This window comes from Cygnus atratus, chromosome 5 (genome assembly GCF_013377495.2).
Source record: "Cygnus atratus isolate AKBS03 ecotype Queensland, Australia chromosome 5, CAtr_DNAZoo_HiC_assembly, whole genome shotgun sequence".
Lineage (NCBI taxonomy): Eukaryota > Metazoa > Chordata > Aves > Anseriformes > Anatidae > Cygnus > Cygnus atratus.
The window spans coordinates 15890488-15904818 of record NC_066366.1 but is presented as its reverse complement, the minus strand read 5'-3'; the positions used below and the strand labels follow the sequence as shown (position 1 = coordinate 15904818).

At 47.9% G+C, this 14331-nt stretch overlaps 1 protein-coding gene across 6 annotated transcripts in view; it reads left to right on the top strand.

Annotated features, from left to right (window-relative positions):
* The window catches only part of PRR5L (proline rich 5 like), a 44772-nt gene extending 37437 nt beyond the window's left edge, over nt 1-7335 (top strand). For 2 of the 6 annotated variants that reach the window (XM_050711077.1, XM_050711075.1), the window contains one exon: nt 4368-7331. In XM_050711077.1, coding sequence (XP_050567034.1) covers nt 4368-4750 — 383 coding nt within the window. In that variant the 3' untranslated portion in view covers nt 4751-7331. Of the gene's footprint in view, nt 1-1076; nt 1414-4367 lie in introns of those variants that run through there. The other 4 variants (XM_050711076.1, XM_050711074.1, XM_050711078.1 and 1 more) reach the window with 4 other exon arrangements.
* Nucleotides 7336-14331: the final 6996 nt, after the last annotated feature.

The window sequence follows — 14331 nt, the reverse complement described above, 5'->3', positions numbered from 1 at the left end:
ATTTCTTTCTCTTCCTCTTTCTCTCTTTCTGTCACCTTTGTGCTTTCTCAGAACCAGTTTATTCTCCCACTGGGCAGTCAGTAATGATGAGAATCCCAGTAGGTTCCTTGCCAAACAGTGGCTCTGTAGCAGCTCTTGTGAAACACGCAGTTGGGCGTCAGGTGTGCTTGTGTTCTCTTTGGATGCTGTGGAGTCCAAACTGCCATCTGGACCACAGCCTTCGAGATGCATGGGTGTTGGGAAATGTGATTGAAGAAGGTATCTTGTCATGGCTGCAAATAAACGCTAGGCTTCAGCCTTCAAGGCTGCAGTATGTTAAACTTGATTTAAATCGAGAGAGGAGTGCGGCAGGAATAGTTGTGAAAGGGAGCAGAGAAGCTCACAGAAGGGATTCAAAGAAGGCGGCCTTCCTAATCAAACCAACAAATTACGAAGTCAAGATGGAGCATGGGGAAGAATGTTGTATCCCCAAACCCAACCCAGATACCAAAGGCAGGTTGAACTGTGCCCACTTTAACCTCTGAGCTCTGTTGTTACCACTGCATTGGCAGAAGCATTGGGGTGTAGTTGCTTCAGTTGGTTTATGTTCCTTTTGCTGTGCTGTGGCACTCACCTGTTATCCATCCTTCTTGCTTCTTCCATGTAAATAAGCCACAGCCTGCATTGTAAGGATGGAGTATGCTGAATGGATCCAGTTGTCTAAGAAACAATGTTTAAAGTATGAATGGGGAAGAAGATAAAGCATTCACCCTATTTCCCCCATGTATTAAACCTAATATTATTGCTGATTTGAGTTTGCCTGCAAAAAATCCCTGAAAAACTGCATGACAGTTCCCTTAGGAGAGCATCTTTTGTGGCCATTGGCAAGGTGCACAACAGTCCCTGAGAGGTGAGATGACTTCCTTTCCTCTAGAAGCCCATGGGAACCCAAAAATTAATGTTTGCGTTCTCTGCCAGCTCCTTTGCCTTCTACACCACGATGTGGTTGTGGTTGAACTTCAGTCACGGAGCATGCTGGAGCATAGTTCTGGGCAGCGGGGTTTGGGAGCATTAACCTGAGATTCTTTTCTCCCCAGAGGACTACTCCGAGGAAGATTTTTGAATGAGAAAGCTCCTAGGACAAGACCAGCATGCTTTATGTCAGCACTCAGCTGCTTTGTGCTTCTTTTCCTTTTAGACTTTGTCTACCTGGATGGAGTTCTGTGCATTACTGCTCTTATGGTGACTTGGTACGATGCATACATAGCATTACAGAGGTGAGGCAGTGCCCCACTGCATAATGAGATAAGAGAGAGATAAAGGACAGGTGGCTTGCAGAAAACAAAGCTGGAAGGTATCACACAGTCTGATGCTTCTCGGCCATCGGTTCATAGCTGGACGTTGTGCAAGAGTTGCAGGCTGTTTTAAATTTTACAGGGAACTGTGATTGCTCTATCAAGCAATTAAAGGGGGAAAAGTAAAACAATAAATGTATATTCAGAGGTTAGCTTAATTTTTATCTGACTCTCATCATAAAGGATTTTACCTTTGTTGCACAAAAATCATCTGTGGATATTTTTTCCTCAAGAGTCTGTTGATTGCAGTCCTTATGTTTGGCACTGGAAGGCATTGCTTAATGTCTTTGCTGCTGTGGGGAGAAAATACCACACGTGGATGCACGTTCTTCCTGATTCATGGGTGTTTTTGCGAACTCAGCTGCAGTGTGCCTTCTGTGCCCTGGCAGTGTATCTGGGTTATGGCGGTTACTTCAGTGTCACGGAGCTCAGGACCTTTGCTTTATTTGTGCACACAGCAGGCAGCACACTACGCCTGTTCCCATGCTGGTGTAGGTCTGGGGGGAAGTGTGTCATCTTCTGCTTTGCTGTCCATGTTCCCTTCAATACCAGCAGGTTTTTGCAATCTGCCCGTCCAGATGCTGGTTAGATTTCAAGAGCTGAATGATGTCAGATTTTGAGGCACCGACTCACGCATCAGGTCTGTACAGTCTGCTCCGCAGTGAGTACTTGTGTGCGCACAGATGCTCACGTGCACGAGTACACACGTGGTGCACAAGCCTCTGAAATGATGAATACAGAGCGGCTGGCTGGAGTGCAAACTGCTGCAGTAGTTGATGGAACAAGGGACACTTGTTGACCATTTTGCCACAGAAGCCAGGGATGTACCAGAAGAGCATGTCAGGACCAATTTTCCAGCGTACGTGCTGGCAGGGTAGCCAGGCTGGGCAGGAGTAATTAAATGTTATTGCTTCCTTCTCTATGCTTGCTCTCAGTGGACTTTAATCTCTCAGGTCATCGGGCTTGGCTGTTTCAGCAGCACTAAAAGTTTACACGCAAACTGGCATTTTTTTCTCACGGGAATATTTTTGTTTATTAGGTGAACATCAGGCCATGATCATGATTTTTCTTTTTCCTGTGTATCCCAGCTTTTTGGGAAGTGTTGCAAGCTGTCTCTGTTTAAATGAAGCATGTTTTCATTTTTAAATTTGCTGTTTAGGAACAGAGAAGAGCAAAGATTTTGCCTTTGCCTGCAAAACCTTCAGCGATGGAGTCTGGAGAATTGGCAGCTTTGTGCGTGGCTCAGTTCAGCTTAATCTCCTCAGGCCTCTCTCGCTAGCCAAGAGACCTCTGCATAGCTGAAGCCAAGGCAGGACAGACATAATGTAAACGTTAATTTGTGGAATGGGGCATTGTGATGAACACAACCTCAAGAAGCTACTGGCCTCCCTTTATCCTCTCAGCCACAGAGCTGAGCAGGTCTTAAAGGTGGCTGAGTTCCTAACTGAGACATGAGAGGGGCACCTAAGTTCATTTAGGAATCTCGGCCTGGATCAATCCTGTTACAGGTAAATCACTGCCCCTACCGCTGCCTGCTCTCTTCTGGCATCAGTACCTGACTTAATTCAGAGCAGTTAGAAATGAAACAGCCCTAAAAACTACTGGGGAAGCTGGAGAACCAGCCAATGACTCCTGTGTTACCTGAGTCTCGTCTATGTCAGAGCAACTTTTTGTGACCCAGGCGCGGGCAGCAGCAGAACACAAGTGCTGTGCGCGGGGTTTGGCAGTGCCGGTGCTCAAAACCTTGTTTGTGCATACTCTTAAGGGCAGAATGAACCATCTTAATGAACGCATTACTGAGAGCAGCGGGGTGAAGTGTTGTCATCGCCTGGCTGCTGCCAGTGGTGGGGTTTTGGCTGCTCAGCCATTCTTCTTTGTAACAATATCAAGCTTGTTTTCTGCCTTTCTTACTGATGCAAGCTTCCAAAACTGTTTCATAACCTTCAGCGATGAGCGCTCTGCTTTGAATTTTGTTACTGTCTCTTACGCTTTGTGGTCTTGGGGGAAGTATTGTACACAGTCTGAAAGGCTTCTGACTTCAGGAAATGAGACCCTGTGCTTCAAGGAAGTTGGTGAGATACACAGACAGGCTGGGAATAGCTTTGTCAGCTGCCCTGGGGACAGATCACATGAGGTGTTTACCACCACACAGCGATGCTGCATGGCGGTGGAAGACAGGAGGTGCAAAGTGATGCTGTCTGATTAAACCTGCCAGGGGACCCAAGGCAAAAACCCAGGTGCCAGCTTTTCTTAAAATTTTCAGTGTCAGAACTGAAATGGCGCCCGTGAAGCGGGGCTGGGGACCGTGCCTGGGGCTCAAGTTTTAAACCAAGACTCATTTGTCCCCCTGAACAGTCTGTCCCCCCAGACTGTTGTGCTGTGCACTGTGTTAGGTGTTTTCAGTGTCTAGCCCCAAATGCAGGCGTGTTTCAGAAGTGGATGAAATGTTCTTTTCCTTGCATGATCTTTAAAAAAAATACAGTGGGATGGTGCTACCAGCACAGCCTTTCCAAGCAGCCAGAGAGGCAATGCAATGTTGGCGTCGGGAACGTCATGTTGACACCAGCTGATGGCATCTCCTGAGAGAAATTTTCCAGATAAAAGGATGGCGAGTCAGGTCCTCACCAAATGTTTCTCTGAGAACTTGCGGCACTTAAATGCCGCTGATTTTAGAGAACTTGCACATGAGAGCTTCTGCTCTGTCCTCACCCGCTCTGTACGTAAGAGGACAATCAGGAAGCTGAAGAAGGCTCCTTTGCTGCACCCATTGCTTTTTGGCTTGCTTCTCTTGCAGGCAGCAGCTCTGCTGCCTGGCAGTGGAGTGGCAGGTGTTTCCTTACTGCAGGAGAGGCAGATCTCCTTTCCAAACCCCTGGCAGGATGAACTGCAGAGCATCTGAACAGTGGCACCAGGATGGGAAACTCAGCGTGGCTGCAAGCTGAGCCCTCTCTGTTCCCTGTGGCCAGCCTAGCAGTTCAGACAAGGCTTTGCCTGTGCCCTACTGATCGTTCCTGCTTCCTTCTTCTCTTCCAGAGAGACGGTACTCCAGATCCCGTCCTAAGGCTGGTGCACTGAATTATTCGTCTCACCTGGTGACGAGTCGGCAGCCCAGCGAGATGGCCCTGACGCCGCTGACAGAGCAGGAGGGGGAGGCTTATCTGGAGAAATGTGGCAGCATCCGGCGCCACACCGTTGCCAACGCTCACTCGGATATTCAGCTCCTGGCGATGGCCTCCATGATGCACACAGGGATGGTGATCGAGGAGTCAGACAGTAACGACAAATGCCTCCTCCTGCAGCCCAGCTTCAGCCACAGGCAGTGCTCCAGCGAGCCCAGTATTGCTGACGGGCCAGAGGGAGTCATGGCCGCAGGTAGGCAGGACTCTGCAGAGCTGAACTGCACGTCGGTCAGCTAGAAGAAGCCTTGCTGAGGAGAGGAGAACTGTATGCACTAAGCTGGACAAACTGTCTTGTCATCCGCGCTGGGAAAAGAGGAAAACTCATGTTTTGCTCCAGTCATTGAAATGGCCTTGTGGGACCTAATGTCTCTTTGGGAATGCTAGATTTGTTTTTCTTTCCTGTTCGTGATCGTTGTTGATAGAGGTACCAGCCTGCTCCCGAACGAGCACTGAGGGCTGCAAAGTTGAACATTGCAGTCTACTTTATATAAGCTTTCGTTCTGTACCAGCCCAAACCTTCTGGTCTCAGGTTTCCTTCTGTTTCCTTGGTATGATATAAATTAGCCTCTTTCTGCTTTTCTCTGTCTTTCCCGGTTTCATGCTACTTGTTTGCTCTTTGCTCCTGCAGTATAAAGCCCTGTGCTGAATGTTCTGGCTGCTTCTGGCACTGGAGTGGGAATGGCTGAGGACTGCATTTTTTTCTTTTTAAGTTGAACTCAGGGGTGAAACCACTTGTCTTGCAGAAAGGTCTGCTCAGGTGGCTTGTGAGAGATCCTTTGGATCCTTTGCTTGCCTCCCATGGGTGTGGGTTTCAAGTCCAAATCTGAAGAAACCAGATTTTTTCCCCCCGTACCTGAACAGAAGTGAATATACGTGGCATCTCAGACAAGCACTTCAAGTGTACTTTATTTAGTTCCAGTAATGGTGGTGTAAATTGGGTGCAGAGGAGGGAGGTGTAAATTAGGGACAAAATGCAGTCCTGAGCATCCTGGCACTTGGCATTAATTTTCTCTCAAAATTTTGGCAGTGGTAGGGCTGCAATGAAAGGAGAAACCTAAGTGGATCCCTCCAGAAAGGCAATGCTCAGCAGTGTCTGTGCTTCTGTTGTGAGAGAGAACTGAAGGTTCTCCAGGCTGGGCCATCCCCATTCCAGCCCAGGAGGTGACATACAGGATTTCATCCTTGGGCTGCGCTGGGTACTCCCTGCACGTGCAGATTTCGTGAGACCAAAGACAACCAGCTGGGTGCAGGAAGGAGCCTGTCTCTGTAGTACATTCGTGAAGTGCTTCTGACCTCCAGTGGTATCTGGTTCAGTGCAGCGTTTCTCTTAAGGTAAAGCAAGGGCTGTTTGCAGCCTTTGTTTCTGTTTTTATTCTGAAGATCAGGAGTGGGTCCAGCTTGCCAGTGTCTTTGTGTGCCAGGCGCTGCAGCCCGCAGTGCTTGCGTTGTAGCCCCACTCGGCACTCAAACGCTGCTTCTATGGGAACAGACCCGATCTGTTCGAGCAGTCCCCTGGGATGCTCTGCTGATGTCTTGCTAAGCAGATTTGCAAGTGTAATTACAGGCTTAGAGGTGAACTGAAATGCTGCCTTAAATGTCAAATCCCATTAAAAAATATGGGTATAACACCACTGCCACTAGAATCCAGTCCCTGTGGTACTGACTGCAAATAAATCTATCCTGACAAGGAAACAGAAGGTTAGGATGAGAGCCTTCAGGACGTTTCTTTTTCGCACGCTATGACATCAGTTAGAGTTTGCCCTGCTGCTGTTGGGCATTAAGCACCCTTTGCTGCACTGAGAGTACAGCTCAGACCTGTCAGGAACTGGCCTTAGGAGCACATGCAGCAAAACACAAGCAGATTATTTTGTAACAAAGCATCTGAAATAGCAAAGCATTGCTGAGCATCAGCTCACGCTGATAAATAAGGGTGTTGCTTTGCTTCCTGTGGTTTGCAAGCCTTGAAATACTTGAAGAGGCTTCCATTTTCTTGCAGTCACCTACGGCACCCTCGCTACTGGCCTTTGTGGAAATGCAGCGCTCTGATCGCCAGCTGTGCCTACGTGCTGAAGGACAGAGATTTAGCCGAGCTGCCTGCCTGCTAGGAGGAGCACACACAGTCTGGGGGGCAGGAAGACATGGCTGTAAGCAGTCTTTCCTTTAGGGGGATTCTAGGTGAAACTGCCTTCCTATTCCTAAATTGGACTGATCAGGCCAACTTACTTGATGCTGTCTGCCCCAGGATGGCTGTGGGTTGTGGTGGAACTGCAGAATGCCCGTGGTGGCAGCCAAGCCCAGCAGACCATGCTGGTCTCACCTTGCATGGTCCTTCCAGCACGGGGCAGGTGGTGGCATCCTGCTCAAAAGGAATTTATTTGGCTACTTGCAGCCTTCTCTGAGCTGTGGTGGGGCACGTGGGGCAGTGGTATCCTCGCAGCATTTCAGTTCATTCTTACAAATGCTTGTCTTCTCTTTTCTTCTCCTCTCACTCCCCTTCTGTAAATACCCAAACCATTTGGATAAGTGAGCAGCGCCCTCTTTTATGATGAAAATAAGAATGATTTATTTATTTCCTGACATACTCTTGGATCATCTCTAGGGCTAATAGGAATCCAGTCCTGGTTTTAACTTGAATTTCTTTTATTTTACATGTATGTATAATTTGAGTTATTTTGATTTTGTACCTGTTATTTTGCAAAAATTTGCACCGAGCCACTCTGAATCGTGCACTTCCCCAGTTGTTTTGATTTTTAGGGAAAATTAAAGCTGGTGGCTTTCCTTTGTAAATTGAAGTAAACAAAACTTGTTCTGTAAACGACACTGAGGGTCTGGTCGTGAGCACTGCTTCTACAGGCGCGTGGGAGGCACAAGCCTCTGCCAGCACCTACCTGTTACCAGCAGACTGGGTGCACCTGGAAGCCTTTGGAAAGGCTGCCGTGATGGTGGCAGGAGGCTGGCACCAAAGGACCACTGGGGAAGACTGGGGGGCAGCTCGACGTCCTGCGCTCCACTAAGGATGTTCGCAGTCTGCTGAGGCCAAGCCCCTGGCAGCAAAGAGCAGAGACTGCCTCTGGGTGAGTGCAGCACGAGAAAAACTTTCATTTTGCATATGGGTATCTGGTCTGGCGTTGCACCTCCTCTCAGCTCACTGTGTTGCACAGCCACGGCAAGGGTGCAGGGCGGATCTTTGCTATCCTGTGTTCGTCCACTTTAGAAAACCTCCTGAATAAGCTGTCAGGATGGGAAGAAGGGATTTCTCTCACCACTTCCAAAAGCCTGTGCGTTACTTTCTAATTAGATATGTATCTAGATTAAGTTACTTCCCACCTCACTGAATCTTCCTTTTGTCAGTGTTAGACCCTGCTGCCTTCTCTTTCTAAGGTGATTCACTCTCTAAGTCCATGAGACTCTGTCATACACGTACTGAGAGGACCTCAGCAGAAGGCTGTTCCCAGTATAACCAGCCTCTCCCCCTGCATGCCTGACATGCAAGCAGCATGGTTTATTGCCATCAAGCAGAGCTTCTTCAGCCCCCAGCTGTTTGGGCAGCAACGTCTGAGCCACAGGCTGCCATTTCCTTTAGAAACAAGCCCCAGTGCCCACCTAGGGCTGTGAACAGCAGAGCAGGTGAGCCACGAGCCAGCCCCTTCCCCACAGACTCATGAATCCTCCATGTGTTCTGGTGAGCAGCTTGTTTCAACAATGTTTGGGGGAAGATGGGAACGTACACGTTCCCATGAGCCTGCCCTTTGTGGCAAACCACCCTGTTGTGAGAGAGACGTGTGCCTTGTACCAAGGTTGGGGGCTCAGCCCACAGCCGGCTGCCTTCTCTCTCACAAACACCAACCTCCATAGGAATGTCGTTGTGAATTGTGCTCTTTATTTAAAGTGGCTGCTGGTCCTTCCTTGCCTATAGAATATACCCAAAGATACCTTGAGCATCTGTGTGAGCTACATCCAGTCGCTGTTCCCAGCTAAGACAGTGTGCTGTGTAATTGTTGTGTCAGGTTACTTCTCCCCGGTATGTAAGTTAAACCCCTCCAGGGGATGCAGCCTGCCCCCAAGCACTTCTCCAGGTCTGGTGAGAGCTGTCCCAAGCACAGGAGTGGTATCTCAGGATGTATGACTAGTTTGGGCTGTGTTTGTCAAGTCCAAATGATAAAAAGAAATAGTAATTACAGTGAGGAAATAAGTAAATTGAAAATTGTTGTCAGTTGATAGTTTTTAGATGCATATAGCCAACACCCTCTCTGGGCCACAAATACGGGTGTGTGTGTGTGCAGGAGACACCTCCACGTATGGGAGGATGTACTGGGAGAGGGCAAGGAAGAAGAAGAAACACATTCAGGCAAAGGAAATAGAGGGCTGGATTAATTTTTTCACAGAGAACTGGCATAGCACAAGGTGACGTAGAATTACTGTTTGGTCATTAGACTTTTTAATCAGCAAAAGGAAAGCAAACCTCTTAAAAAGACCAAAACAATATCTTAGGGTCTCATCTACCCTGAACTCATACCACAATACAGAGCAGCTTTGCAGTAGCTGTAAATTGTAGCAATATTCAGGGAGCTGCTCTTTAAAGTGTCTGTCATTAGGCTTCAGAGCTAACTCCCACTTATGCCAAGAGCCAGTTCATAATTCTTGCGGAATAATTATTATGGACTGTATAGCAACAACCTCTGTTACATTGGCAAATTGACTGGAGTCACGGAATCATTCTTTCTGAGCTAAATATTTATGAAGACAGCTGCATTGGCTCACACCCAGAAGTTTGCTGCAGTTGCTATTATCATTGGAAAAAAAAAAAACACATTTTTTTTCTTTAAACCTGAGAACATGAGTTCTGTGAGGATTGCTTGGGCTCCTCAAAGAGTAGACAGGCTGGTTATGAGATGCTCAGGGTTAAAGTCAGTGATGCAGCAGGACTAGCTGGAAAGTAATGGAGTTTATGTATATTAAATGTCAGTGAGAAACCACAAGATTGGTGCCATACGTCCTCTTCACTGTACGACTCTTAGAATGATTTATAACCATCATTGGTAAGCAAGCCCCCTTTTCCACTGTGGATTTTTAATCCACTTCACACTAAACAGCTATTGACTAATATATATTGATGGTTCTTGGAGTAGAAACAAGAAGTCCTCCCTTCACTCTTGTGTGTTTCAAAGGGGCAGTTTCACTATTACAAGAGCTATCTGCTGCCTTTCTTCAGGTTCATCTCAGCTCAATGAATTATCGTTTATCTGCTGTGTGGTTGCAAATGAAAAGGTGGGAGAGGCTGTTGTGAAGGAGGGAACTGATGGCATGTGTACCTGGAAAGCTCCTGCATAAGCAGATTTGGGTCTGAGTCCTCCTGGGTGTTACCAGGTTGAATGAGGAAGGTCCAGGTCATGAATGAAGATGGTGGGGGGGGGAAGGACTGTGTGTGTGTGTGCAAAAAGTCCACCTTAATTGGTATATGCACTGTGTTTATGAGAAATACCCTACTCTAATCCTGTTTTTTGCCTTGGTGGGGATGGGAGGATGGGAAGGGAGCTCAAATGAGGATCTGGGACTTTTAATCTTGGGGATTCAAAATGACTCTCCTTTACAAATTTGCGGTAGTGCTGGGCAGAGGAGAGAGGAGGGGGATTTCTTGTGGTTTTCCCCTGTCCTCAGTTTCTTCTCAAAAGATAGCAGGGGGCAGCTATTACATGCTGAGCAACGCATTTTTTGATAGCTCTTAGGAGATGGAGCTCCTCCATGCTGTGCAGCCTGGTGCTGCCTATCAATATCTTCTGAGGCCCTTAAACGCAAGGTGTCTTTCTCCCTGAAATCTGGTGGCAGGCTGGAGGGGCAGAGATGGATGCCCAGGTCCTGAGCACAGACCAGCTGGAGCTGCTGGCCAGGGCTGCTGGGGCTGTGACACTGGGAGGTAAGGTCCCCAGCAGCTCTGCTTGTGGCAGGCTGCAGGGGTTGTGCAAACACAGACGTGAGGTTTTGAGGCTGTACTGCGATAAATAATTATGTTGTGGCTTGGTAAGCTTCCCCAGAGGCTATTGAGCTGGCAGCAATGCACTGGGATGAAGTAGGTCACACGGTGCTGCTGCTGCTGCCCGATTCCTTCCCACCCCAAACTTTGCTGTTACCCCAAATCCCATCCCCTGCAGCATGCAGCCTCTCACCTTCCCCTTTGTCCCCTCCTGGCTTATTGAACTGCACAAGCTGGCCTGACCAAGGCCCCTAGAGAAACAGAAAAGCCCATCTTCATAAGCTTATTCCTTTGTCTTTCCATGATGCTTAAGCTAATTCACTGGCTGCCCGCATCATTATTGCCATCCTCCTTTGCTCCTGGTGTACAATGTGGAGCGGAAATTGGTTAAGATCTGCCCCCTCTATGTCTCTCCTTTTTTTTCCCCAACCAGTTGTCATCATCAGGCTCACCTGCAGAGAGTGATGCCTTCAGAGGGCAACAGCAGCCCTCTGCCCATACCTCTGGCTTGGTGGAGGTCGTGAAAACTCAGCTCCATGTTCACGAGCTGCAAGGGTGCGTGCAGCAGCAGGCGCTCCTGTCTGCTATGGCTGTGGAGGTGGCTGTTTTGGGGGAGGAGAGCACCCACAGGCCAAGCCTCCCAGTGCTCAATGCCGCAGGCAGTCTCTGAGGCAAAAGCGAGGTGATATGCAGGAGATCACATTTTTGGGTTAGCCACAGCTGTGCCTGTAGTCAGTACGTCCTTGCAAATCGCCTCCTGTCCCCCACCTTCCTGGTCCTGCCACTAATGCTGGCATCTCGGGTTTGCTTCAGACATGGGTAATTGATAGCAAAACCTGCAACACTGTTAGAAAGCTGCCAGTGAGGAATGTACCATGAAAGGCTTGGATGGGAGAGGCCTATTATTTAGGTCACTGGACAGCAGGGGGATGCTGTTGTGAGAGCAAATTACCCATTGGCCCTCTCAGGGATTCAGCATGCAGGGTACACAAGGGTGCCTCATGGCCTTGAAGGGAAGAAGCAAATGGAGGGGTAAACCAACTGTAACAGATTGGCTGAAGGGCAATCGGTGGAGCTCAGCAGCAGGCACAGGGTAGCTCTGCAGGCTGAAGGCCACACAACAGAGGGGAAACCCCTGTTCCTGCCTTGCTTCGTGTCAGAACTGCTCATCCAGAGCTGTCCCTTCCTGTGCCTCCCACCACAGCTCAGGGATGAGCTGTGGCCTTGGGGCCTGGTCTGAGAAACAGCATCTGGGAAACCAGACAAGGAAATGGGTTAGGAAATTCATCAACTGAAAATCTGAGAGAACGAACACTCCCCCACAGCCCCAGGCTCCGGCCGTGCAGGAGATCCAGGGCTGGGGATGGGTTTTGCACATGTTTGTGACAGCGGAGGTGTGCTGGTGCCTGCACCTCACTGCTGCTGGATCAAACAGGACAGGAAATGGGCCTGGCCTCCTGGCCTTTTTTTTTTTTTTTTTTCCACAGCCCAAAGAGACGCTGCTTGTTGGAGGGGATGGGGGTTAAAAAAAAACCACAACCGTGTGATTTTTGTCTGTGGAAAAACTCAACTCAGTAAAGACATTCTGCCCAGGCAAAAATAAAAATCTCCCTGCTGGGCGCCAGCATGTCCTATCAGGAGATGGGGTGTGATGGCGGCTGGCGGGCCGAGGGGAGCCGTGCGTGCCTGCAGGACAGGCCGGCCGTGCTGTAGTGACACGTCGGGCATGTGGCCTTGTAGCGCCAGCTCAAGTCGATCAGCGCTGCGAGCTGAGGCAGGCCAAAAGGGCTGGCAGTTATATCTTCAGTGCAACATTATATTATCAGCTCTCAGCTGATGAGAAAGATTTGGCATGATGGGCCCCAGGCTGCGAAAAGCTGTTGCAACTGAGACCAAACTAAAATATTCCACATCTCAGACCTTGAGGCCTAAATGAGAGGGGAAATATATCCATACCATCTTTCTGGGCTATTTAGAGAAATTGTGACAAATTAGACAATGACCAAGCCCTTTCTATCCTGGAAATGACTTCCAAGAAAATGATTTCTTTTGTCAGGGAAGTTTTAGGTGTTTTTAAATTAGGCCTGCTTAAGCAGTCTTCTGAAGAGACATATTCAGTGTGAATTATGGTGCTCAAGACACACCGAGGGCAGGATACTTCACTGGTAATGTGTGTTTTCTCCTCAGCATCAACTGGATCTATTGATGTTTTGGTGTGTTGGAAGACCCCCCCAGCTCTGAATTTGTTAGAAATTGTCTGTCATGCTGTCTGCAGGAACAGCAGGATGGGTGTAGGTTACATGCTTATGGTTTTGCAGGCTACATCCTGCTAGATCCTGGAGAAGATTGTTCATGAGCTGGGATTCTCTGTCCTGTGACAAGTACTTGTGTTTTGGCAGTGAACTTTGCAGGTCAGCACACCTTCTTTCTGAAAAGGCCACATTACTTTGACTCTTTGTTAGCATTCACAGACTTTCAGGAGTTGAATTTAACTTTGCAGTAGGAATCCTAGACCAAAATGGGTGCAAAGGTAGTAGTAAATTGACAAAAACTTTTCAGGAGTAACTGAGAGAGAGGGTGAGGTCTGGACACCCTGTACATTGCTCCATTCCTTGAGGTGGTCTCTGTAAATGGCATCATCCTCACTTCATGCGGCCTGGTGGTGCTTTATTCAGCTATCTTTTCAAGGAGCAACAAGCTTTGTCCAGTGACGATGATTAAAATTAAGAGAGAAAATTTAGGCACAGGATCTTTGAAATACATTTTGATACCCTCCAGCAGTCTGACTCCATAATTCCAGTGAAGCACTTCACTGCAGATGCTGGAAAAGAATCAAGAGGTCTCAGCCCTGTTTTACCTTCTCTGATTCAGGTAGGGATGTGTGATGGCGTGGGACACACAGATCTGGCTCAGAGGGACAGACCCAGGGATGATCAGTGCCTACGGTTGGACTGAGAATATTGTTAGGATCAGAAACAGGCAGAAGTTACGGTATGGTTCCTTTGCATTCACATGCTTGCTTCTATTGCAGTCTGAAATGGTTCTGGTCTTCCTGCCGCAAATCAGCTCATCTGTGCGGAAAGGCAGAACCCAATTTGATTTTTAAAACCTATTTAAGAGCAGCTAAATCTTTCCTGTCAAAGGCACCATTTTCTTGTACTGTCTCGAGTCAAATTTTAAATATTGATTCACTTTTTTTTTTTTAATCTGGATGTATGAGGACAGGCATATGCCTATACAAAGAGTATTGGCATGAAGAATCCACAACTTTAGCCCAAGGAGCTGTTTCTAGGAGGTGAATCATACCGGAGGCACTTACTGAAGTAAGTCTGAACTTCACTTTATGTGAAGTTTATTGCACCTGGTGTAATACGGAAACTGGGAGAACTTGCGTGTGCCACTATTCCTTAGCAGTAGCTTGGTTGCTTGATGCAGTGCTGGCAAAGTCACGATTCATGTAGCTGGTACTACCCCTTTCTTAAAAGCATCAACAGAAACAAAGGTAAATCTTAGATGAAACAATAGAATGCGTGCATGACTGAATACCAACATGGAAATTACAAGTCTAAGCTATAGCACACTGTTCTAGGGCTTGACAAGTCACGCTCACTGACTTCACGTTTAAGAACAGAACAAGTTGTAGGCACCCTGGTGCCCTCACACCCACTGCTACGGAGCTGGTGCTGGCAGTCACAGAGAGGGATGTTTTGTTCTGAAGGCAGAAAGGAAAACCAAGAAGGAACCAACATGAGTGCAGCAGAACTGCCAGGACTCTGCAAAAACCACCCTTCTCTGCAAATCAGCTGAGATGAGGTAAGGTTTCTCTTGTTGCCTTATTATTTTTTTA